The 26826-nt window shown below is 47.9% G+C and overlaps 1 protein-coding gene across 1 annotated transcript in view; it reads right to left on the bottom strand.

The window, feature by feature from the left end:
- The window catches only part of LRCH1 (leucine rich repeats and calponin homology domain containing 1), a 126512-nt gene extending 102320 nt beyond the window's left edge, over window positions 1–24192 (bottom strand). Inside the window, exon 1 of the mRNA XM_054163112.1 lies at window positions 23842–24192. Coding sequence (XP_054019087.1) covers window positions 23842–24091 — 250 coding nt within the window. The 5' untranslated portion in view covers window positions 24092–24192. The remainder of the gene's footprint in view (window positions 1–23841) is intronic.
- Between the last annotated feature and the right edge of the window lie 2634 nt (window positions 24193–26826).

Below are 26826 nucleotides of genomic sequence, written 5' to 3'. Positions count from 1 at the left end.
ATCATGTTCTCTTTTAAAGTGTCATAGAATCACAGAATTGTTAGGGTTGGAAGGGCCCTCAAGGATCAGCCAGTTCCAACCCCACTGCCGTAGGCAGGGAGTCCTCACACTACATCAGGTTGCCCAGAGACACATCCAGCCTGGCCTTAAAAACCTCCAGGCATGAGGCTTCCAACACCTCCCCGGGCAACCTCTGCCAGGGTCTCACTACCCACATGCTGAAGAACTCCTTCCTAACATCCAATCTGAATCTGCCCATTTCTGTTTTTTTTCCCCATTCCTCCTAGTCTTATCATTACTGACACCCTAAAAAGTGTCTCCTGGCTTTCATGTAGCACACTTCAGATACTGGAAGGTCACAATTAGGTCTCCTCAGAGCCTTCTCTTCTCCAGACTGAACAGCCCCAACTCCCTCAGTCTGTGAGGTGAGGTGCTTCAAGTCCTCTGATCATCCTTGTGGCCCTCCTCTGGACACACTCCAGAACATCCAGATCCTTCTTCTAATAGTGGTTCCAGAACAGGATGTAGTACTCCAGGTGGGGTCTCACCAGGGCAGATTAGAGGGGGAGAATCACCTCCCTTGACCTGCTGGCTGTGCTTCTCTTGATGCAGCCCAGGATGGGAGCCTCCTCTTCTCCAAGCTAAGCAACCCCAGCTCCCTCAACCTCTCCTCACAGGGCTGTGCTCCAAACCCCTCCCCAGCCTCATTGCCCTTCTCTGGACACCTTCCAGCAACTCAACATCTTTCCTAAACTGAGGGGCCCAGAACTGGACACAGGACTCAAGGTGTGGCCTAACCAGTGCTGAGTCCAGGGGCACAATGACCTCCCTGCTCCTGCTGGCCACACTGACAGGTCATCAGAGAAGCAGTGTTTGAGTACTGCATTTTGCATAGATTCAAGGCAAGGTTGTAAGCAAAATGTAATTACCTTCAGTATTCTTTCACCAAGAAAATGTTGGGAATTCACAGCAAGAGGAACACCTGGGAATTAAAGATACTTGGGAATGTCTCAGCCAAATGAAATATGCTTCAGTGTTTGGAGGTTTTTATTACTTGGGGAGGATGGGGGTTATTTACAAACAAATATTGTGTTGAAAGAAGCTGGGTTTATGAAATGGTAATTAGAATAGAATAGAATAAACCAGGTTGGAAGAGACCTTCAAGATCATCGTGTCCAACCTATCATCCAAAACCACCTAATCAACTAAACCATGCAACCAAGCACCCTATCAAGTCTCCTCCTAAACACCTCCAATGATGGTGACTCCACCACCTCCCCAGGCAGCCCATTCCAATGGGCAATCACTCTGTGTAGAATTTCTTCCTAACCTCCAGCCTAAACCTCCCCTGGTGCAGCTTGAGACTGTGTCCTCTTGTTCTGGTGCTGATTGCCTGTGAGAAGAGACCAACCTCTGCCTGTCTACAACCTCCCTTAAGGTAGTTGTAGAGAGCAAGAAGGTCTCCCCTGAGCCTCCTCTTCTCCAGGCTAAGCAACCCCAGCTCCCTCAGCCTCTCCTCACAGGGAAGTGACCCTACAGTTTCCACAGGGAAAAGGTACCATTAAAATCAAATGCCAGCTGACCCAAACTTATCACAAGTAACAGAAAAGCACAGATAAGAGATCAAAAAGAGGTCAATGACACAGCTTTGCCACCCAAGAGAGACAGTATCACAGTATAACTAAGGTTGGAAGAGACCCCAAGGATCATCCAGTCCAACCTGTCTCCACAGACCTCATGACTAGACAACTGAAGGCACAGGGTTCAGGAAGCTCACAAAATTATCTGAAATGGGATCTACACTGCAGTGAGATGGAATCACTAAAATGCTAGAGGTAAAAACCCAAACCACTCTATACTCCATTTATTTCCTTAGGTATGAGCAGCAATTCACCTTAAATCCTACAACTGCTTACCATGCAATTCCTTTTCTGTCACTGATACCTCTGAAGCTGGTCTTTATGTACTAGCTGGAGCACCAGTACATACAAAAAAACACAATCTGATGTCATCTGCATTCCACCAAGGGTGGAGGCAGAGAAACACTTTCTCAAAATGAGTTCCCAAGAAATCCACATTTCACAAAGCCCAAACATCCTGTTTCTATAAACAGAACTGTTGAGCACTCCGTTCTGGAACGGATACTCCAAAAGGGATTCTTAATTGAAAGGCAACTTTTCCTGTCTTTGATTTCAAACCTTAACAGCAGAAATCGCCTTCATTTTTAGGTTCATCCAGAAAAGCAGAGGGGACAAGTGTAAAATTATTGCAAGGGGAAAAATAGGACACTGATATCTTGGAAAACAAAACACAGGACACCAAGCTGGGGGCAGGAGTTGATCTGCTGGAGGGTAGAGAGGCTCTGTAGAGGGACCTCAGCAGGCTGGGCAGATGGGCAGAGTCCAAGGGCAGGAGATTGAACACATCTAAGTGCCAGGTTCTGCACACTGGCCACAGCAACCCCATGCAGTGCTACAGGCTGGGGTCAGAGTGGCTGGAGAGCAGCCAGGCAGAGAGGGACCTGGGGGTAGTGGTTGAGAGTAGGCTGAACATGAGCCAGCAGTGTGCCCAGGTGGCCAAGAAGGCCAATGGCATCCTGGCCTGCATTAGGAACAGTGTGGCCAGCAGGAGCAGGGAAGTCATTGTGCCCCTGGACTCAGCACTGGTTGGGCCACACCTTGAGTCCTGTGGCCAGTACTGGGCCTCTCAGTTTAAGAAGGACATTGAGACACTTGAATGTGTGCAGAGAAGGGCAACAAAGCTGGGGAGGGGTCTCAAGCACAAGCCCTGTGAGGAGAGGCTGAGGAGCTGGGGTTGCTTAGCCTGGAGAAGAGGAAACTCAGGGGAGACCTTCTTGCTGTCTACAACTACCTGAAGGGAGGTTGTAGCCAGGTGGGGGTTGGTCTCTTCTCCCAGGCAACCAGCACCACAACAAGAGGACACAGTCTCAAGCTGTGCCAGGGGAGGTTTAAGCTAGATGTTAGGAAGAAATTCCTCACAGAAAGAGATTGCCCATTGGCATGTGCTGCCCAGGGAGGTGGTGGAGTCAACATCACTGGAGGTGTTTAGCAAGAGACTGGATGGGGTGCTTAGTGCCATGGTTTAGTTAATTGGATGGTGTTGGGCTTGATGATCTCAAAGGTCTTTTCCAACCTGGTTAATTCTATTCTATCCAAAACACCATCAGAGCCTGAAGTTTGTACACTGCTGACACTTCTATAATGTCACATAAATATACTGACCACCATAAGAGGCTTTTTGGTTTGTTCATACCAGAACACCAACAATTTTTATTCCACTGTAGAGCATTAATCCAACATCTATTCAGAGCAGCTGAAAAATATCCTCAAGGAAGACATCAAGCATGTCATACAAGGAAAGTTTTAGATCTATTTCTTCCCAACCCAGCATCAGCCAATATTTTTGAGACTTCCCTCCAAGAATACAAAGCCTGCAAGTGATTGATATTAACAGTGCTAGAAGGAACAGGAAGGCCAAAGGCAAATGAGGGTCTGGACCAGATAGCCACAGCTGTGCTCATATTTAAGTCTGTCACATGAAAACTTAAAAATACAATAAAGAATAATGCAACCTTCCTCTTGGGAAGTGATACAAGTGAGCTTAGAGTGATGAAAGCCACAATCTCCCACCAACTCTGAAGTCCAAATGGCTATAATTTTGAATGTCTCCTTCTCTGGAGGCATTCAAAACCCACCTGGAAGCACTCCTGTGTGACCTACTCTAGGTGATCCTGATCTGGCAGGGGGGTTAGACTACATGATCCTTCAAGTTCCCTTCCAACCCCTAACTTTCTGTGATTCTGTGATCATGAAAGTTGGGTGCATCAATAGCAACTATTGATAAATAAGCTGACATGCATACACCACTGACAATATTCACAAAGTACCTCACAGATTGCTGTGTCCATCTGTTGAGTTCATAACTAAGTCAAAGACCTAAGAGGTTTCATGAAACTACAAGTTTTAGGATCTGAAATCCTATTACACAGCACAACAGCAAAGGTTCCTCCCTTCAGTACTGACTCACAAGCCATTGGAACACTCACCAGAGAAATACATGATATTAGCAGCCTCAGCTCTGCCCTCCCCTCCTCTGTTTGTGGTCATCTCCCTAGAAGAGGGACAGCAGGTACAGTCATCTGACAGTTCCTCAACACCACAATTCAGAACTTATCCTATTCCTTCACATAGACTTACACAGAATCACACAATTAACCAGGTTGGAAAAGACTTTATAGATCATCAAGTCCAACCTCTCCCCCAACACCATCTAATCAACTAAACCATGGCACCAAGTGCCTCATCCAGTCGCTTCTTAAACACCCCCAGTGATGGTGACTCCACCACCTCCCTGGGCAGCACACTCCAAAGGCCAATCACTCTTTCTGTGAAGAACTTCTTTCTCACATCAGGCTAAACCTCCCCTGCAGCAGCTTGAGACTGTGTCCTCTTGTTGTGTAACTGGTTGCCTGGGAGAAGAAACTGACCAGGCTGGTAGCTGGTGACAGAACTATCTCTGTATGGGATGAGCAAACTGTCCCAGGCCTCAGCTGGAATCTCTAGGTTGGATTTCACAAACAGGGCAGCATGCATTGCTTCACACCCATTCAGTCAAAGATGAAAGGATAAAAGATTTGAGAACCAGGGAGAATTGGCAGATTTTTCTGGCTGATTCTCCCTTCCCTTGAAGCGCACAAGGCAGTTGCTGAATGAGTTTCATCACCAGTTAGTCTTGCTGCCCTAGTTGGAAGGGCTGTACCTTGCAGCAGGAAGCTAGATGGACAAATGCAAGCAGCATCTTAAATGGGAGTAACAGGAATTACCCCTCATCAATCAAAGTTCTTGGTTTATTAAGGACAAAAGTCAAAATTCATTTATAAACAACTGCAGAAGAGTGAATGTCTCATTCAGTGAGTCAGCTGATCTAGTAGTTGAAGAAAGGAGAGGAGAGTTGGAGAGGTCCCAGAAGACTGGAAGCTGGCCAGCGTAGTGCCCATGCACAAGTTGGTTGGAAGAGCCAGGGAATTCCAGGCCTGTCAGCCTGACCTCAGTGTCAGGCAAGATTATGGAACAGGTCATCTTGAGTGCAATCACACAGCACTTACAGGATGGCCAAGGGATCAGGCCCAGCCAGCATGGGTTTAGGAAGGGCAGGTCCTGCCTGACCCAACCTGATCTCCTTCTATGATCAGGTGACTGCCTGGTGGATGTGGGGCAGGCTGGGGATGTAGTCTGCCTGGACCTCAGCAAGGCCTTTGACACCGTTCCCCATAGCAAACTCCTGGCCAAGCTGTCAGCCCCTGGCTTGGACAGCAGCACTCTGAGCTGGGTTAGGAACTGGCTGGAGGGCTGAGCCCAGAGAGTGGTGGTGAATGGTGCCACAGCCAGCTGGCAGCCAGGCACCAGTGGCATCCCCCAGGGATCAGTGCTGGGCCCCATCCTGTTCAATATCTTTATTGATGACCTGGATGAAGGCATTGAGTCCATCATCAGTAAATCTGCAGATGACACCAAGCTGGGGGCAGGAGTTGATCTGCTGGAGGGTAGAGAGGCTCTGCAGAGGGACCTCAACAGGCTGGACAGATGGGCAGAGTCCAAGGGCAGGAGATTGAACACATCCAAGTGCCAGGTTCTGCACATTGGCCACAGCAACCCCATGCAGTGCTACAGGCTGGGGTCAGAGTGGCTGGAGAGCAGCCAGGCAGAGAGGGACCTGGGGGTACTGGTCAATGGTAGGCTGAACATGAGCCTGCAGTATGCCCAGGCAGCCAAGAAGGCCAACAGCATCCTGGTCTGCATCAGGAAGAGTGTGGCCAGCAGGAGCAGGGAAGTCATTGTGCCCCTTTACATCGCACTGGTTAGGCCACACCTTGAGTCCTGTGTCCAGTTCTGGGCCCCTCAGTTTAGGAAAGATGTTGGCATCCCTTCCCTCCAGCCTGTCTGCTGCCTCACACAGCTTGGTGTCCTCAGCAAACTTGCTGAGGCTGCACTCAATGCCACTGTCCCTGGCACCCACAAAGATGTTGACCAAGCCTGGTCCCAGGACTGATCCCTGAGGGGCTCTGCTTGTCCCTGGCCTCCACTGGGACATGGAGCCATGGACAGCCACTCTTTGGGTGCAGCCATCAAGCCAGTTCTGTATCCATCTAGTGCTCCACCCATCAAACCCTTGTGTCACTGGCTTGGAGACCGGGATGTGGTGTGGGACAGTGTCGAAAGCTTTGCTCAGGGACAGGTAAACCACATCAGTCATTTTATCTATTTCCACAGGAAATGTGCAATTCATCATACTGTTATCACTGGCATGCTTTAAAATCAACACAGAACATACAAGCCATACATTTCTGATCCAGATCCAAAGAACTCAAATTTATGGTCAGTATCAGGCAAAGGGTCAAACTGCATCAACTTAAAAGCCTCTTTTAAGGCACATGAATTATTCTGTGCTGCAAGCATAGGCCACCAGCCCCAGCATGAAAACAGGAGCATGAAATAAGTTGAGACACATCTGCTAAAGAGGACACAGTCTCAGGCTGCACCAGGGGAGGTTTAGGCTGGAGGTTAGGAGGAAGTTCTACACAGAGAGAGTGATTGCCCATTGGAATGTGCTGCCTGGGGAGGTGGTGGAGTCACCATCACTGGAGGTGTTCAGGAGGAGACTTGATAGGGTGCTTGGTGCCATGGGTTAGTTGATTAGGTGGTGTTGGATGATAGGTTGGACACAATGATCTTGAAGGTCTCTTCCAACCTGGTCTATTCTATTCTAACAAGAGAAGTGCTTAAATATTCTTGAAGCATTAGAGAAATTTCTTTAAAACAAAGCTTCTGTTACTAAAACAAACCCAAAAAACTCCTTTTTGGAGCACTGCTTCCCATGGATTTAATTATACTGCTCCACAGGGAAGACATGCAGTGGTTCTACTCATATCATCTTAATTTAATAACTTAATTACAACAATTACCAATAAAGAGGTCTATTTTTCCCTTTGTCCTGAGTTCTTTCAGGTATCTTGATTGACCTGCCCCCAGGCTACATCTATTGCAGGCACCAAGGAAAGATTTAGAAGCTTCTGAAAAAGCAGCATGCAAAATGCAGAACGGATGAAACATTTTGGTGCATATCATTCATTCAGTGTATTTCCTGACATAATGTAAATGCACTGAGAATGAGCACAAAATATAACCTCTTTGGGGTTTTTTTTTGTCCCAAGGTAAATAAATTACAAGCAGAATATCTTCTCATTGCACATATTTTTATCCTTCTGCAACAAGAACATGGAGAAGTGAAGTCATTTTCCTAAAGACAAGGGAAGAAAATTTGTATCTTAAGTGGAGGAGAGGGGAAGTGAGGGGCTCTTTTGTTCTTTTTCCCCCTCACACTATTAAAGGTAATTCCTGCTCTACTCCCCAGAATAGAATAGAATAAACCAGGTTGGAAGAGACCTTCAAGATCATCAAGTCCAACCTATCATCCAACACCACCTAATCAACTAAACCATGGCACCAAGCACCCTATCAAGTCTCTTCCTGAACACCTCCAATGATGGTGACTCCACCACCTCCTCGGGCAGCCCATTCCAATGGGCAGTCACTCTCTCTGTGTAGAACTTCTTCCTAACCTCCAGCCTAAACCTCCCCTGGTGCAGCTTGAGACTGTGTCCTCTTGTTCTGGTGCTGGTTGTCTGGGAGAAGAGACCAACATCTGCCTGTCTACAACCTCCCTTCAGGTAGCTGTAGAGAGCAAGAAGGTCACCCCTGAGTCTCCTGTTCTCCAGGCTAAGCAACCCCAGCTCCCTCAGCCTCTCCTCACAGGGCTGTGCTCCAAACCCCTCCCCAACTTTGTTGCCCTTCTCTGAACACACTCCAGCAACTCAACCTCCTTCCTAAACTGAGGGGCCCAGAACTGGACACAGGACTCAAGGTGTGGCCTAACCAGTGCAGTGTACAGGGGCAGAATGACCTCCCTGCTCCTGCTGGCCACATTGTTCCTGATGCAGACCAGGATGCCATTGGCCCTCTTGGCTGCCTGGGCACACTGCAGGCTCATATTCAGCCTACTCTCAACCACTACCCCCAGGCCCCTCTCTGCCTGGCTGCTCTCCAGCCACTCTGACCCCAGCCTGTAGCTCTGCATGGGGTTGCTGTGGCCAATGTGCAGAACCTGGCACTTGGATGTGTTCAATCTCATGCCGTTGGACTCTGCCCATCTGCCCAGCCTGTCGAGGTCCCTCTGCAGAGCCTCTCTACCCTCCAGCAGATCAACTCCTGCCCCCAGCTTGGTGTCGTCAGCAAATGTACTGCTGATGGACTCAATGCCCTCATCCAGATCATCAATAAAGATGTTGAAGAGCATGGGGCCCAGCACTGATCCTTGGGGCACACCACTAGTGCCTGGCTGCCAGCTGGATGTGGCAGAAACCCAAGGAAATGTCACAGGCACGTTCCATGTGAGGAATCTCAAATGCAATACTCATGCTTTTCTATTCCCACAGCAGAACAATCATTTATTTCTTCACTTTGGGACTTTTTCCTGTAGAGGCTAAACCTTACACTCATTCTTACTTCCCTTTAACAAGTACTTACACAAAAGTCCATCTTTTTCAGGCTTCACAGACAAACATGGCTTAAATTGTTCTGATAAACTGGCTGTTGGAAGGACCACATCGCCACATCTCCCACAGCTTAACATTTAAGTGCATAACTAAAATGCTTCAGTGAGGCTACCAATTACTGCAGTTATGTTACTACCACACAGAACTGCTCAACACCAAACTGAGTGCTAAGATTCCAGAAGCCATTTTTAGCCTTGGGCACTAGGCCAAAAATAACCTTTTCAGTTCTCTGGGAAGCCAAATGTACCAAGATACAAAAACTGACAGAGGAAGCACAGCACTTCTTGTTAAAAAATCCTGATGGTTTTATTTGTCTCCAGTTAATATTCTTTCAGATTACCTTCTTTTTAACTGATTGCAAATCTGCAGTGACATTCTTTCAGAGACTGAATATTTCTCAACCATTCTATCATGCCTCTGTGGCAGATGCTACTACATCGCGAGCTCTTCATTTCTGCATTGTGCTAATGCGCATAAAAAATCACTCCCAGGACTTAAGACCATAATGAAGGCTTCGAGGTTTAAGGCTTTATTACTATCCCAATGTCTTCCCAGAACAAAGCTTTGGTTCAAATGCCTCAACATTCCATCTTCAAGGAAATCTTCCGTTGTCTCGATCAGGATGTAAAAGCCAGGGAAGTAAAGCTGGATTCCTTTCACAGTTCTGTCCTGAATCTCTTCTGAGATAGAGATTAAACCATGCAGAATTTCTGTTCCTCAGTTACTCCAAACTGTAAAACCAACCTGCATCATCACTGACAAGTTAAATAACTCACTGAGAAGGACAAAGTTTGCAAGGTAGCTTTTAAACAGAAACATGGAACAAGGTCTACACCCGAACCAATTAGAAGTAGAAATTGGCTCTTAAAGTCATTACAGTAAGGTTGAACATAACAATATAAGAAGCATTGAAATCAATCAAAATACAAGAAATGGAAAAGACTATTTTCTCTACCTTTAGAATTTCCCAACTGGCTGCCTAAATGTCAAAGTTACACACAGCACACCTGAACATAGCAGAGAAGGGGGGGGAAAAAAGGAGGAGGAAGGGGGGGGAAAAAAGGAGGAGGAAGGGGGGGGAAAAAAGGAGGAGGAAGGGGGGGGAAAAAAGGAGGAGGAAGGGGGGGGGAAAAAAGGAGGAGGAAGGGGGGGGAAAAAAGGAGGAGGAAGGGGGGGGAAAAAAGGAGGAGGAAGGGGGGGGAAAAAAGGAGGAGGAAGGGGGGGGAAAAAAGGAGGAGGAAGGGGGGGGAAAAAAGGAGGAGGAAGGGGGGGGAAAAAAGGAGGAGGAAGGGGGGGGAAAAAAGGAGGAGGAAGGGGGGGGAAAAAAGGAGGAGGAAGGGGGGGGAAAAAAGGAGGAGGAAGGGGGGGGAAAAAAGGAGGAGGAAGGGGGGGGAAAAAAGGAGGAGGAAGGGGGGGGGAAAAAAGGAGGAGGAAGGGGGGGGGAAAAAAGGAGGAGGAAGGGGGGGAAAAAAGGAGGAGGAAGGGGGGGGAAAAAAGGAGGAGGAAGGGGGGGGAAAAAAGGAGGAGGAAGGGGGGGGGAAAAAAGGAGGAGGAAGGGGGGGGAAAAAAGGAGGAGGAAGGGGGGGAAAAAAGGAGGAGGAAGGGGGGGGAAAAAAGGAGGAGGAAGGGGGGGGAAAAAAGGAGGAGGAAGGGGAGGGGGAAGAGGAGGAGGAAGGGGGGGGGGAAGAGGAGCAGGACGGGGAGGGGGAAAAGGAGGAGGAAGGGGGGGGGGGAAAAAGGAGGAGGAAGGGGGGGGGGGGAATACATAGGAGGAAGGGGGGGGAAATAGGGGGAGGAGGGGGGGGGGAAAAGGAGGAGGAAGGGGGGGGGAAAAAGGAGGAGGAAGGGGGGGGGGAAAGGAGGAGGAAGGGGGGGGAAAAAGGAGGAGGAAGGGGGGGGGGAAAAAGGAGGAGGCGGGGGGGGAAAAAAGGAGCAGGAAGGGGTGGGCAAAACGGAGGAGGACGGGGGGGGGCAAAAAGGAGGAGGAAGGGGGGGGGAAAAGGAGGAGGAAGGGGGGGAAAAAAGGAGGAGGAAGGGGGGGGAAAAAAGGAGGAGGAAGGGGGGGGAAAAAGGAGGAGGAAGGGGGGGAAAAAGGAGGAGGAAGGGGGGGGAAAAAGGAGGAGGAAGGGGGGGGAAAAGGAGGAGGAAGGGGGGGGGAAAAAAGGAGGAGGAAGGGGGGGGAAAAAGGAGGAGGAGGGGGGGGGAAAAAGGAGGAGGAAGGGGGGGGGAAAAAGGAGGAGGAAGGGGGGGGAAAAAGGAGGAGGACGGGGGGGGGAAAAAGGAGGAGGAAGGGGGGGGGACAAAGGAGGAGGAAGGGGGGGGGAAAAAGGAGGAGGAAGGGGGGGGGGTAAAAAGGAGGAGGAAGGGGGGGGGAAAAAGGAGGGCATTTCCAAAGCTGAGAAAGAAGTGTGCCAATTTATTTTCTTTTATTTACAGGAAAACAAGCATGCTCAGACTCAATGACCTCTCCCATCCCCTAAACTATCACAGAAAAATAGTGGGTGAAACCTACCCATTGTCAAACTGATGATAGTTTTCCATCAGATCTGAAAGCTCAGGTAATTGAGTGAAACCTCCACGATTCAGCTATAATTGGGTATAACACTGTATTAGTTTCTTCACCTTTTGACTAACAAACAAAATCAACTTCCCATGAAGGATTAACAAAACTCATCAAGAGCTATATGCAGTGCCAAAGTATGTTGATGTTTTATACAAGCAAGGTAACAGTACTTACAGACCTTTACTAAAACAAAGTATGGAAAGCAAAACATTTCAGATGTATCCCACGAGCAAACTCCAGATCATACATCCTTCTTCAAATCATTGCTAAGCAGGGGAAAATGCCACCTTTGCTAAAACTTGCAATTGACAGGACAAGGGAGTCAAAACCCAAGTCACTAACAAAAGGAATCTGAACTGGCTGGTAAATGAAACGCAGGCAGAGAGCAGGCATTTGGCCAGACAAACTCAACTCTTGGAACAGGGATGGCAGGCCAAAACTACTGAGTAGGGAAACTGCATGGTACACAGTGGAAGGCTAAAAGTTTTCTTGAACTGAGATGAACTCCAAAAAGCATTTAAAAATAAACCCTAGCAACACAACACAGAACAAGCATGGGAAACCTGGGTTCAAGCTTCTCCCTTTAACCAAGCGTAGCTGCTGTTTACTAAACAGGGCATCTTCCCCCAGCCCCGCCTAACTGATGGGAAGCTTCCTTTCATCTTGGATTGGCAATCTCAGAATACACAACTAACCAGGTTGAAAAAGACCTTCGAGATCGTAGAGTCCAACCTAGCACCCAACACCATCTAATCAACTAAACCATGGCACCAAGTGCCCCATCCAGCATGCTTTTAAACACCTCCAGTGATGGTGACTCCACCACCTCCCTGGGCAGCACATCCCAATGGCCAATCTCTCTTGGTGGGAAGAATTTCTTCCTCATCTCCAGCCTAAACCTCCCCTGGCACAGCTTGAGACTGTGTCCTCTTGTCCTGTTACAGGTTGCCCGGGAGAAGAGACCAACCCCCACCTGGCTACAACCTCCCTTCAGGTAGTTGCAGACAGCAAGAAGGTCTCCCCTGAGCCTCCTCTTCTCCAGGCTAAGCAACCCCAGCTCCCTCAGCATCTCCTCACAGGGCTGTGCTCCAAACCCCTCCCCAGCTTTGTTGCCCTTCTCTGGACACATTTGAGCAACTCAATCACAGAATCACCAAGGTTGGAAGAGACCTCAAAGATCATCAAGTCCAATCTGTCACCACAGACCCCATGACTAAACCATGGCACCAAGTGCCACATCCAATCCCCTCTTGAACACCTCCAGGGACGGTGACTCCACCACCTCCCTGGGCAGCACATTCCAATGGCAAACAACTCTCTCAGTGAAGAACTTACTCCTCACCTTGAGCCTAAACTTCCCCTGGCACAGCTTGAGACTGTATCCTGTTACAGAATAGAATAGAATAGACCAGACCAGACCAGGTTGGAAGAGACCTTCAAGATCATCGTGTCCAACCCATCAACCAATCCACCTTGCACCAAGGAATCACCCAGCTCCAGAAAACCAACACAGAATCCCTATCCATTCAGCAGCACAGGTTACTGCTAACATGCTGGTCAGCTGTTTCCTTCTTGTAATGCTTCTCATAGAGGCCAATTCAAAACCTTCACCTACTTCCAGTAACCGCTTCAACCACACCCAGAAAACCTACCTCCTTTTGGCTTCATGAAGCTATCAGCAAGCATTTAACTAAAAAGTCAGAATTCCCACAAGCTCAGTGCACATGAAACATTTCATGCAGCTTCAGAAGTGCCAACCTCAGGCTCCAAATTGAATGCAAATCTAACCCTCATCTGGCTCTGCCAAGACCGCCTCGCTGACAAGTTTTGCCTTTTTTTTTCCCCTTCCCCTCTCCTTGAAAAGTATTTCCCCTACAGACTGGGATACAAGGATGAAAGACTGTTATTGTTACTTCTATTTTTAAATAGTTAGGAGGCTTACAGATATTATGGTGTTCTGCACCATACAAGGAAACAAAGTTGTCCAGGGAGGTGGTTGGGGCGCTGTCCCTGGAGGTGCTTAAGAGCAGGCTGGGTGAGGCTCTGGCCAGGCTGATCTAGTGTGGAGTGTCCCTGCCCATGGCAGGGGGGTTGGAACTGGATGAACCTTGTGGTCCCTTCCAACCCTGACTGATTCTATGATACTATGAAAAAGGCAAGCTGGCCAGGCAAGACACTTCTAGGGGAAAGGCTGGGGAGAAGCAGAACTGTAGAACTGAACTCCATGGACAAGGACAGATCTAGTGGAAAGTAATTTTTTCCTCTGGAAGCTTAGCTTAGTTTCCAAAGAACTACTCTGGTGTGTGCATTATGCCTTGCAAAACATGGTCAGTAGAATGGTTGGAAGTCAGAGACATAACACCCATTTCCACTTCTGACAGTGATCTGCACAGTCGCAACATTTCTGGCACTTAGTATCATAGTATCAGACAGGGTTGGAAGGGAGCACAAGGATCACCTAGTTCCAACCCCCCTGCCATGGGCAGGGACACCCCACACTACATCAGGCTGGCCACAGCCTCATCCAGCCTGGGCTTAAACACCTCCAGGGATGGCGCCCCAACCACCTCCCTGGACAACCCATTCCAGGGCTTCACCACTCTCATGGGGAAGAACTTCCTCCAACTTTCAGTTGTACACATGGGAAAACAATAAATGCAGAAGGTAATTTCATCATTCTGGTCCTGACACAACACCCTAAGGATACCTCTCTGGTTTCTGCAATGCCATTTAAATGATCTAAATCAGATTGACTTGAACTGTGATTTAGGGATCAAACCAGCCTAAGCAACATTCACAAATCTCACTCACAGAGCCAGCAAGAACACAGCAGGCAGAATGAATAGCCTGTGGCCTTACCAAGTTACTCAACCCTCCTTGAATGGTCATTCTGATATGCAAACCATCAGGCCCTCCCTCCTGGTTGCTCTTGCAACGACGTAAGCAGCAAAAAATGCCATCAGCTTTTCCTTCTGCAGGCAAATAGATGGGAAGCTTCTAAAACTTAAATTCAAGAGTTAGCCTTCTAAAGTATGCCTTTTACATGATTATTTGTAATCATAAACATCATGTATACTACAGTCAAATCATTTTCTCCATGTTTATCTCCCTCCACAAAATTTTCATTATTAATCTAACTGCTCACAAAATCCATTTTTCCCCCTCAGTGTTTCAGAAACCAGAAATGTATCCCAAGCTACCACACTCAGCTGAGACCAGACAGCTCACCTCCCTGCTTATAATCCTTTCCTTCCTTTCCCTTTCACCACTTCATATGTTTTCACTCAGTGCTTCATAAGTTTCCATTCACTTTGTATGACAATTCTACCCTTAAGTAGCATTTTCTTTCTACTCATTTTCTTGTTCAGACCTGTATTACACTGGCATTTGCCTCCTTCCTCTTCAAAGTCACAGTTCTATTAGGCAAATATTCATTCTACTTTGTCATAGCTAATTCTACTGTAGTCTCTTACCCTCACAAAAGCATTAAGTGTTTTCTAAACTCTATGTATAGCAACTGTATTAAGACTCACACCATTTCTCCTGTTTTACAAGTGTCTTAAACTACAGCTGTTCAATGAGAAGCATTCAAAAAGGAACCTGCAGCACCTTTACTACCACACCAGCACTTTTGGAGCTCCATGCCCATCTTTTCCAAAGTAGATGGGACAAGGGCACACAAAGTGACAACATTTCTACAGCAGTAATGAGTTTTCATCCATTTAAGTGCACAGCATGGCCAAACATGGCTTTGGCAGTTCTTGGTAGAGCTATTTTAAAAGCAGCCACCCTCAGCTTTAAAAGTAAAAATTCAATAAACAGCAAGGCCTACTCCTGCTCAAATTCAGAGGTTTCAGGTGACTTCTAGGCTGTCACCTCTCCTACCTTTTCACCCTTGCACTAGTTTTGAGGAGGGGAAAAAAAGGGGGGAAGGAAGGTGGGGAGAGGCAAACAAAAAGACCCCAAACAAACAAACCCAAAATAAACAGACAAAAAAACCTCACCCACAAAACACACACAAGGGAAGGAGATGGACACACGTCCACATAGACAGCAAGTCAGTGGTAGAAAGCCATGAATCTGCTCAAGCCACATTGTGACATAGCAACCAAGTACTTAGTATCATAGTATCAGTTAGGGTTGGAAGGGACCACAAGGATCATCTAGTTCCAGCCCCTGCCATAGGCAGGGACACCCCACACTACATCAGGCTGCCCAGAGCCTCATCCAGCCTGGGCTTAAACACCTCCAGGGATGGAGCCTCAACCACCTCCCTGGACAACCCATTCCAGAGCTTCACCACTCTCATGGGGAAGAACTTCCTCCCCACCTCCAGCTTCATTCCATTCCCCCTAGTCCTATCACTACCTGAGATCCTGAGCAGTCCCTCCCCAGCCTTCTTGTAGCCCCCTTCAGGTACTGGAAGGCCACAATGAGGTCACCTGGGAGCCTTCTCTTCTCCAGACTGAACAGTCCCAACTCCTTCAGTCTGTCCTCACAGGAGAGGTGCTCCAGCCCTCTGCTCATCCTCCTGGCCCTTCTCTGGACACCTTCCAGCACCTCCAGATCCCTCTTGGAATAGGGGCTCCAGAACTGGAGGCAGGACTCCAGGTGAGGTCTCAGCAGAGCTGAGCAGAGGGGGAGAATCCCCTCCCTTGCCCTGCTGGCCACACTTCTCTTGCTGCAGCCCAGGCTCTGGTTGGCTTTCCGGGCTGCAAGTGCACACTGAGAGCTCCTGGTGAGCTTCTCCTCCCCCAGCACCCCCAAGGCTCTCTCCTCAGGGCTGCTTTCCAGCCAGTCCCTGCCCAGTCTGGATTTGTGCCTGGGATTGCCTCCACCCAGCTGCAGGACCCTGCACTTGCTCTTGTTGAACTTCCTGAGGTTGGCTTGTGCCCACCTCTCCAGCCTGCCCAGGTCCCTCTGGATGGCCTCCCTTCCCTCCAGCTGTCTGCTGCCCCACACAGCTTGGTGTCCTCAGCAAACTTGCTGAGGGTGCACTCAATGCCACTGTCCATGGCACCCACAAAGATGTTGACCAAGCCTGGTCCCAGGACTGATCCCTGAGGGACTCTACTTGTCCCTGGCCTCCACTGGGACATGGACCCATACTCGAGTACTCCATTTGTTTCATGCAACAAAAAGCCTTCTGAGCTACTTCACTTTATTTTGTGGCACAAGCAGCCTGGCAGCACCTTCAAAGTCACTGACTAGATTTCAGCTATGGAGGAATAAATCTCCAGACAAAAGAGGTAACTTTCAAGAGCACAATTGACTAGACTGTCAAGCAAAAGAACCAACAGACTTTTCAACAGGAGTCAATAGCCTTTATGTTTATATGATGCAAGAAAAAAGGGAAGGAGAAAAAGGACCTAAGGACTTTCAAGACTGTTCTGTGGTTAGAAGCTCCTAAGCACATCTATGCTTCTAAAAAGTCATTTAATGTTATAAAGCTCTTCCACAAAGCATTATCAGATAGAAAGAATAAATAACAACAGAATGCTAACGGAGATGCCCAGAGAAACCCCACTATGAAGTTACAGCCCAAAATTGCATTGATACTGTTGGATGCATACTAGTGAATACAAAGAAGATGCATCCTTTTTTTCCCAGCCTTGACATAAAGACACATTACAGAGTAATCTCAAAAAGAGTTACATCCCTTAAGTTTGACTGCAGGGCAACATTTAATTCCCTTGGGAGAATAAACAAACATACTTCCTCCTCCCTCCCTCTCCTCCATACACTTAGGATATTATTTGTGTTAAGAATAAGAAAGGTTAGAAAGTAAACACAGGAAGGCTGTAGGAAAGGACTGACTGTTGAACAGAGAGAATAAACAGCTTTGTTTGGGGGTCTGGGGTGGGTTTTTGGGGGGGTCTTTTTGTTGTTTGGTTATTAGATTTATAATTAAAGATGTTCTTTTTAATGATGTGAGTTTGGATAAAATGAGCAAGACAAAAGGTTCTCAAGAAGCCACAACATAATAAAAAAATATTGAGATGAATTATAATTAGTCAAAGCAGTAATTATCAAAGAGAATTCATAAAATGAGAGGGGCATTACCAAATCTCCCTTCTTCCCCTGTGATCAAGTAATAACCCAATTCTAAAGAACAGTCCATTTGGTGGTCATCTCTGGTTCACAAAGGCATGCAGCAGCACAAACTAGTCTGCATCTGTGACATCCTTCTCAATACAACTTGCATTTATAGTAAGTGGAACCAACTGTACATCTGCTGCTAGAATCAGGAGAATTTCCAGAAGTCAAGGAAAAGCTGCATTAGTAAAGGACTTGGAGCAAGTCAGGGAGAATTCATTATGGCACTCTAATATATATTGTTGCTTATTGAAAAAAATAAGGAAAGAAAAGGAAATAAGAATTCACAGAATCACCAAGGTTGGAAGAGACCTCAAAGATCATCAATGCCAACCTGTCACCACAGACCTCAGGACTAAACCATGGCACCAAGTGCCACATCCAATCCTCTCTTGAACACCTCCAGGGACGGCGACTCCACCACCTCCCTGGGCAGCACATTCCAATGGCAAACGAATCTCTCAGTGAAGAGCTTGCTCCTTACCTCGAGCCTAAACTTCCCCTGCTGCAGCTTGAGACTGTGTCCTCTTGTTCTGGTGCTGGTTGCCTGGGAGAAGAGACTACCCCCCACCTGGCTACAACCTCCCTTCAGGTAGTTGTAGAGAGCAAGAAGGTCTCCCCTGAGCCTCCTCTTCTCCAGGCTAAGCAACCCCAGCTCCCTCAGCCTCTCTTTGTAAGGCTTGTGCTCCAGGCCTCTCCCCAGCCTCATTGCCCTTCTCTGGACACATTCAAGTGTCTCCATGTCCTTCTTAAACTGAGGGGCCCAGAACTGGACAGAGTACTCAAGGTGTGTGATGGTTTAACTCTAAACTGTCACAAGGTGCTACTGTGAGTTAAGGGCCATCCTGAAGACAAATCCTTAGTTACACACTCTGAACAACTTGATGATCTCAAAGGTCTTTTCCAACCTGGTTAATTCTATTCTATTCAAAGATGCTGTCATGCAGGCTAAGATGTCAACTGAACTGTCCAGGGAGCACAGTCCCTTTAAAAGTTTCTGGTTTTTAAACTGCTGGTAGGAGTTCTTTTGTCTAGTAGTCCAGAACTTGAGCACAAAAAAAGCTGTATATTCTTTCCAGCATTTCATACTGTCCAAGCCAGCATTCAAATACTTCAGTTGGTATTTATTTTCAATCTAACACCTGACTGAAAAAATGCATCTGCCTCTCTCCCACATCATCATAAGCAGCAGCAAGTAATCCTTCCACATATGCCTAGCTCACATAGTAGAAATGTACGAAACAGGTGCTGCCCAGAGAAGGTTCAGAGGATTTGTCTTCAGAAATAGAGCCAAAGCCTACAGAAAGGGGTTGAAGCAATACAGGCAGCCATGGTAACAAATTTAAGTAACAGCTCTGGGGCTTTTTCTTCTCCTTCTATAAAGGAACATGCTTCCAGCATTCCCTGTGGTTTTGAGGAATATAATTGCATACTATTACCTAAGAACTATGTGATTACTGTGCCGCTGTCTTCTGCATAACCCAGCCTGTAATAAAAGTGATAAGAATAGCATTTATTATTTTTGAAACCGTTTTTGCAATGCATTGACACTGATGTGGTTTAAAACATCTGACTAAACTCAAGAGGTTTTGTGTAGAAGCCTCTCCTTCTAACAGTACTGCACCATGTAAACTCCCTTCTGCGCCAAGCTACCGCCTGAAAGTTCATCTGCTCAGGCCACTCAGCTCTTCAGCAGAGCTTCCAAAGACTGGAGAAGAAATGGCCTATCACATCTCTACAAGCAAGATGTTGTCAGTGCAAAGAAAAGTCACATAAACTGCACAAAAGTGACAGGTATAGTTAAGCTGCTACAGTTACTATGGAATGTAGCTGCAATAAGGACTTGAAAAGTCAAACAAGGCAGTTCCAGCTATTAAAGACCATCAAGGTACATCCCTTACTATATAAAAATTCACTTTTAACTCAGGGGGAAAATGAATAGAGAGAAGAGAGAATGTAAAGTTTAACAAGGCCTGTGAGGAGAGGCTGAGGGAGCTGGGGTTGCTTAGCCTCGTGAAGAGGAGGCTCAGAGGAGACCTCGCTCTCTACAACTCCCTGAAGGGAGGTTGTAGCCAGGTGGGGGTTGGTCTCTTCTCCCAGGCAACCAGCACCAGAACAAGAGGACACAGTCTCAAGCTGCACCAGGGGAGGTTCAGTCTGGATGTTAGGAAGAAGTTCTTCCCAGAAAGAGAGATTGGCCTTTGGAATGTGCTGCCCAGGGAGGTGGTGGAGTCACCATCCCTGGAGGTGTTTAAGAAGAGACTGGATGAGGCACTTGGTGCCATGGTTGAGTTGATTAGATGGTGTTGGGTGATAGGTTGGTCTCAATGATCTTAAAAGTCTTTTCCAACCTGGTTAATTCTATTCTATGTAAAATTTCACTTTTAACTTCAGGGAAAAAATTAATAGAGAGAAGAGAGAATGTCAAGTTTAAGACTTCTGTCTTCCTCAGACCTACTTAAGGTACTCAGAACTTCTCCAGAAAGCAAGCTGTGTTTGAAAGGAGCTGCAGAGCATGTTCTCAATCCAAAAACATGGCCAGTATCTAATGATAAAACACTGTCAAGATGCAGGCACAGTTTCAGTGTTCTGGAAATGCTCAGCTCCTCACATTTCCAAGCTTGTATCTCCAAACTAGCCTTCTCTAAATCAAGGACTGGCTCAATGTTTCAGTGAGATTAGCCTCTGTCAGCAAAAAAACAAAAAAGCTTTACAATTGTAAGGCTACCCTTACCCCAAACATCAAAGATCCAGGGCTTCAGAAACACATCAAATCCAAAAGTGAAAGTGCAAGGACATATTCCAAGAAGCAGAAAGAAAGTACTGTTCTAATGCCATGAACATTTATGGAGAGGAAGCAAGAGAGAAAATTCCCATCAAGAGTTTGCCCCAAGAGCTCTGGGTGTAAGCCAAGCATGTCTTCTGTTTATATATTCTACTTATGTAATGTAACAAGTGGACAGGAACACAGATCTTCAGGAAATACATCAACACAGGACTCAATTCACCAGTCAAACAATTCCCATTAAACAGTTATGACACACTTACAAACCAAAATATAAAGTAAGTGTAGACCAAGACATGGGTCTTCTAAAAGGAGACAATGAAAAACAGGCTGCTGCTGCTACTGCTGTTACTACACTAAGACATAAGCTGCTCTACACCACTGTTTATACCAAGCAAAACAAAAACTAAACTCTCACTCTACATTAACTTTCACACTGAATGTCTTCTGTGTGAACTTTGACAAAAGCACATTAACACTTGAAGGCAAAGATTACCTTTTTTTTTCCCCAAGCTCTCCTCTGAACAGAAGATTTTAGCATGGAACTTAAGCATGTAACAAGCAAATAGAATAGAATAGCATAGCATAGAATAGCATAGCATAGAATAGCATAGCATAGAATAGCATAGCATAGAATAGCATAGCATAGAATAGCATAGCATAGAATAGCATAGCATAGAATAGCATAGCATAGAATAGCATAGCATAGAATAGCATAGCATAGAATAGCATAGCATAGAATAGCATAGCATAGACTAGACCAGACCAGACCTTCAAGATCATCATGTCCAACCTACCATCCAACACCACCCAACCAACTAAACCATGGCACCAAGCACCCTAATCAAGTCTCCTCCTGAACACCTCCAGTGATGGTGACTCCACCACCTCCCGGGCAGCACATTCCAATGGGCAATCACTCTCTCTGTGTAAAACTTCCTCCTAACATCCACTCTAAACCTCCCCTGGCACAGCTTGAGACTGTGTCCTCTTGTTCTGGTGCTGGTTGCCTGGGAGAAGAGATCAACCTCTGCCTGTCTCAACCCCCCTTAAGGTAGTTGTGGAGAGCAATAAGGTCACCCCTGAGCCTCCTCTTCTCCAGGCTAAGCAACCCCAGCTCCCTCAGCCTCTCCTCACAGGGTTTGTGTTCCAAGCCCCTTACCAACTTTGTTGCCCTTCTCTGGACATGCTCCAGCAAGTCAACCTCCTTCCTAAACTGAGGAGCCCAGAACTGGACACAGTAGTACCTACATACATGAGAGACAGCTCATGCTTGTACAAAACATAGTTACATAATGCAGAAATACTAACACATAATCACAACTAACAGTTTGGATCAATATTAAGTCAAGCCAAACAAGGTAACTTTCTGGGTTTCCAAACCACTTATCAGACAGAGCATGTCTTCAACAGTTAAAAAAAAAGAAAGCAACAAAAGATTTTGAGGTCTTTTCCAACCTTATTGATTCTATGGTTCTATGATTTTGCTTGGGGAAACAAGCTGCAAATCATTTTTCTAACTGCATACAGTTCCACTGTATCCCTTATCCCTTTCACTATCACATCTGCTGCTGGTTTAGCATGGCAATTCCTGCTACCAGCTCATGGTAGTTTCATTCATCAAGTCTCCTTCATATTTCTCTTTTATTCTTACAATGATGTAGGTGTTCATATGATCACAGTGAAACCCATTCAGCAGCAGCAAACAAGTGACAAAGCTAAGTAACAACTACATATGACACCTACTACACATCTAAAGCATTTCTTCTGGTGGCTGGCACAGATTTAACTATCATAGTATCAGTCAGGGTTGGAAGAGACCACAAGGATCAGCTAGTTCCAACCCCCCTGCCATGGGCAGGGACACCCCACACTACATCAGGCTGGCCAGAGCCTCATCCAGCCTGGGCTTAAACACCTCCAGGGATGGGGCCTCAACCACCTCCCTGGACAACCCATTCCAGGGCTTCACCACTCTCATGGGGAAGAACTTCCTCCTCACCTCCAGCCTCAATCTCCCCACCTCCAGCTTCATTCCATTCCCCCTAGTCCTAGCACTACCTGACATCCTGAAAAGTCCCTCCCCAGCCTTCTTGTAGCCCCCTTCAGATACTGGAAGGCTACAATTAGGTCACTTCAGAGCCTGCTCTTCTCCAGACTGAACAGCCCCAACTCCTTCAGTCTGTCCTCATAGGAGAGTTGCTCCAGCCCTCTGATCATGTATGCAGTCAGCACATGTCTGCACATACAAAATGGCATAAATGCCCTCATGTGCAGGAGTAATTGAGAATATAGGTTCATGTTATCACAAGTTTGCATGCAGGTATAGCACCTGCTGTTTTGTGAGACAAGAACAAGTGACTGCATGTCTGCTTCTTTGCTGTTACAACACAACTATCTTCAGCAGGCGAACGGGGACACAAAAGGGCATGCGGAGGCAGCACACTGAGGATCTTAGGAATACACTAATATATTCTTGCAGTGTGGGTTTGTACTGTTCTACTTAGAGACACTATGTAAAGAACATGCCAGGTTCCGACATCTGGCACAAACAGGGGCAGTAAAACAGACATGACCTTTTGTAGGAGTCCGCCGCCTAAGGTGAGAAACAAGTGTGTCTTATTTCATGTTCGAAGGAGCATGTGAGAGCAAGGGAAAAGCAGACTAGTAAATGGAAAGTGGATACACCTCCCTCCACCAACTCTTGCCTGCAGGGCTGTCAGGCCTGTCCCCTCTGCAGATTTATGTAATGGTGGTGTCCCCCACTGTAGAACACATACAGTGCCTGTGAAGACAAGGATTTCTCTCCACGTTCACCTTGGAAAACAGCATTGCATACCAAGCTGGAACTAAGGCTACAAGGTAGAAGGGTGGGTGTCAACTCCTGTGTCAGACAAGTGGCATCTGTGAAAGGCAGCATGCTTTCTGGGGTAGCTGGAGAGCCAAGTGTTTCTACGGACACGTCTCCATCTGTGGCAGGTGAAATGCTCAGCGGCACATAGAATCACAGAATCAATAACGCTGGAAAAGCCCTCAAAGATCATCAAGTCCAACCTGTCACATGAGTGCCCTAATGTGGTTACAGCCAGTCGCACAACCCCTCCATACCAGGTGGGCGCACCTACATGCAGTGGGACGGAAGGAGCAGGTATCCAACCTGGCAAGCAACTACGCATTCCTCATGAAACCCATTCAAAGGTGGGCTGCCTGCCACGTCAAGCCGCAGCGGTCAGGGAAGGGTGGCACAGAGAGGCACATTCCCCAGAGACAGGTGCGAGCAAGTATCCCACACACAAACTCCCTCAGTGTGCCACGGGAGAGCCAGCTCTGCCTCGCCAAATGCGGGAGCGGGGGGGAGGAGGGTGCGCAGCGATCCAGCCATATGGGAACAAACACCTACCTCATGCACCAAGGCGGCGGGGAGAACAGAAAGCACAGGGTACACGGAGAGCTAGGAGAGGGCTCGGTTTCCGTGTGGGGACGGGCGCAGGAGAGGGCGAACGCCTCATGCCACAGCGGCTGAATAAAAGGGAGGGCGAATGCTTCGTGCCACAGGGACTGACTAAAAAGCATGAATAAAACCTCCAGGGGAGGTTGTAGGGCACTAGGATGACAGAGGGCGGGAGGAGGGGGGCGGGAAGGTGGGTCCCCGGGATTAAATGGCTAGGAGATCCACTTTCCCCCCTCCCGCCTCTTCAGGCAGATACCGGCGCCGGCCGCCCCGCTCCCTCCCTTCCGGGCCCCCGCTTTCTCGCCCGGCCTCACCTGCCCGCACCGTATCGGAAAGGTCGTGGCTGAGGGTGGCGGCGCTACGCGGGAACTCCTTCAGGTTCCTGCCGCTCAGGTTGAGCTCCCCGGAGTGCGCTGCCTCCTCCAACGCCCGCTCCAGACCGCGTTTCAGCGGTGCCTGCAAACCCAGCGACCCGCTGCCGCCGCCGCCGCCGCCCACTCCGGCAGTTGCCGCCGCCAGAGCAACGGCGGGGAAGGGATGCGACTCGCTTCCTAGCGTCGCCATCTTTCCCCTCGCCCGCCTCGCCGCTGGGGGTATCCAAGACAGCGGCCGGACCTGCTGCTCCTCTCCCTTCCTCCACCTCCTCCTCCTCCTCCTCCTCCCGCTGGCTGTGGTGGCGGCCCCGCCGCCGTGAGGGGGAGGGAGAGCGGCAGCGCAAGCAAGAGGCGGAGGCGACCGGCCCGGGCGAGGCGTACCCACTGCGCATGCCCCGCTGCACCACCGCCCTCTTCCCCCGCCGCCGTGCGCGCAGGGTGGGGCGTTGTGGCGCCACCTAGCGGCAGCGCAGCCTGCTGCTGCTGTGCCGCTGCTGACCACCGCCCGCGAGTTTTCCCCAGCACTTCACAGAATCATAGAATGTTCACCTCTGGAAGGGACTTCAAAGGTCATCTAGTTCCAAGCCCCCTGCCATGGGCAGGGACACCTCCACTAGATCAGGCTGCTCAGAGCCACATCCAGTCTGTCTTTAAAAACCTCCAGGAATGAGGCTTCTAACACCTCCCTGGGCAACTTGTGCCAGTATCTCACAACCCTCACAGTGAAGAACTTCTTCCTAACATCCAATCTGAATTTACCCACTTCTAGTTTTGCGTCATTCCCCCTAGTCCTACCATTACCTGACACCCTAAAATGTCCCTCACCAGCTTTCCTGTAGGCCCCCTTAAGATATTGGAAAGCCACAATAAGGTCTCTTCTCCAGACTGAACAGTCCCAACTCTCTCAGCCTGTCTCTATAGGAGAGCTGCTCCAGCCCTCTGATCATCCTCGTGGCCCTTCTTTGGTCCTGTTGCAGCACTTCGAGATCCTTGCGATAGGTGCTCCAGAACTGGACACAGTACTCCAGGTGGGGTCTCGCCAGGGCAAAGCAGAAGGGGACAATCACCTCCCTTGACCTGCTGGCTATGCTTCTCTTGTTGCAGCCCAGGATCTGATTGGCTTTCTGGGCTGCAAGTGCACACTGCTGGCTAGCATTGAGCTTCTCATCCACCACCACCCCTAAGTCCTTCTCTTCAGGGCTGCTTTCCAGCCAGTCACTGCCCAGCCTGGATTTGTGCCTGGGATTGCCTCCACCCAGATGCAGGACCTTGCACTGTCCGTGTTGCCGATGAAGATTTTAAACACGACTGGTCCTAGTACTGATCCCTGAAGGACTCCACTTGTCACTTGGCTTCCACTTGGACATGGACCCATTGACAGCCACTATTTGGGTGTGACCATCAAGCCAGATCTTTTATCCACTGAGTTTTCCATCCATCAAACCCCTATTTTACCACTTTGGAGACTGGGATGTCTTGCTTTGGTTCCTTCTCCCATCTCTCTGTCCCATCAAGCTAAGGGGACAGGATGTGCAGCGATTTGTGGCCGGGTGGTGTGAAACCACAGTGGAAGCGTGCAGGCAAGCACGCCTGTGCCCAGGCTGCAGGCATCATTTGAAAATTAAAAGCTGCAGTGGCTGTGGCCACTGAACTGGGCCCTGAGGAGCACCTGCCCTGCAGAAGGCTTTTCTGTGACTTGCTTCTCCTGCAGGGACTCGTTCACACATATGCATGGCCCCCAGGAACAACTTGCCAAGGAGTGACCCTCAAAGGTATCGTTTGGAGTGACAAAGCACAGAAACCATAATCAGTTCAGTCTTCAGTGAAACAACCCTTCAAGTGAAACAGCCCTGAGTGGGCAAGGGTATAGGTTTCAGTTTATTTCCCCTTCTCCTTTGGCAGTTTTACAAAGCTGAACCCAGCAGTGGGAGAGGAGCAAGGTCTCATGTTTCCACAGGATCTACAGAGTTCAAAGCCAAAAAAACTACTTGGACGCCACTACCCATGATCTGTATTTTACAGGCCATTGCATTTCACTCAGTTACCATATTGTGATCAATGGCTGACTTCAAACAAGGCTTTTCTGGCTCCAGGAAGTTCAGCCACTGAGTGCTATGGGGACACAGAGACAATTGCCACAAGGAAATAACTCTCAGTTCCTGAAAAAACAAGAGAAATCATAGTGGCTTGAGGAGTCACAGCGAGAAACAGCACTGGTTGAAAGGCAGAAAGGGTCTTAGAGGCAGACCTTTTCACATAGTAGTATCATCATATCCAATTGAAACTTGATCTTTACAATTAAGCTATGTTCTCAGCACCAGCAGTTTTAATTCAAATTTTATATGCATTACATCACTGTGGAAGTGTTGCAGATATTATGGCAGCTATTGTAAAGAGACTGCCTACATTAAGGAAAGCTGAAAGGTATAGATGGGTTGGAAGAGAATTGTTTTACTGTAAATACATTTCTACTGCACCTAAAATAAAGGCCATTAGTCTAAACTCCAGTCCAAACTCCCTTCACAACTAAAATGCCAGTTCTTCATATTTGATCCAGAGATATTTAGTTTCAGGATGAGAAATTCAGTGTTCTACCAGTTTGAGAAAAATTGGCCACACCAGAGAGTGATAGAATAGAATAGAATAGAATAGAATAGAATAGAATAGAATACAATACAATACAATACAATACAATACAATACACCAGGTTGGAAAAGACCTTTGAGATCAAGTCCAACCCATCACCCAACACCATCTAATCAGCTAAACCATGGGACCAAGCACCCCATCCAGTCTCTTCTTAAACATTTCCAGTGATGGTGACTCCACCACCTCCCTGGGCAGCACATTCCAATGGCCAATCACTCTTTCCATGAAGAATTTCTTACTACAGCTTTTCCACCAGCACTGGTCCTAATGACAAGG

Source organism: Dryobates pubescens, chromosome 7 (assembly GCF_014839835.1).
Source record: "Dryobates pubescens isolate bDryPub1 chromosome 7, bDryPub1.pri, whole genome shotgun sequence".
NCBI lineage: Eukaryota > Metazoa > Chordata > Aves > Piciformes > Picidae > Dryobates > Dryobates pubescens.
The sequence above is the reverse complement of the archived record's forward strand: the minus strand, read 5'-3'. Positions and strand labels throughout refer to the sequence as shown.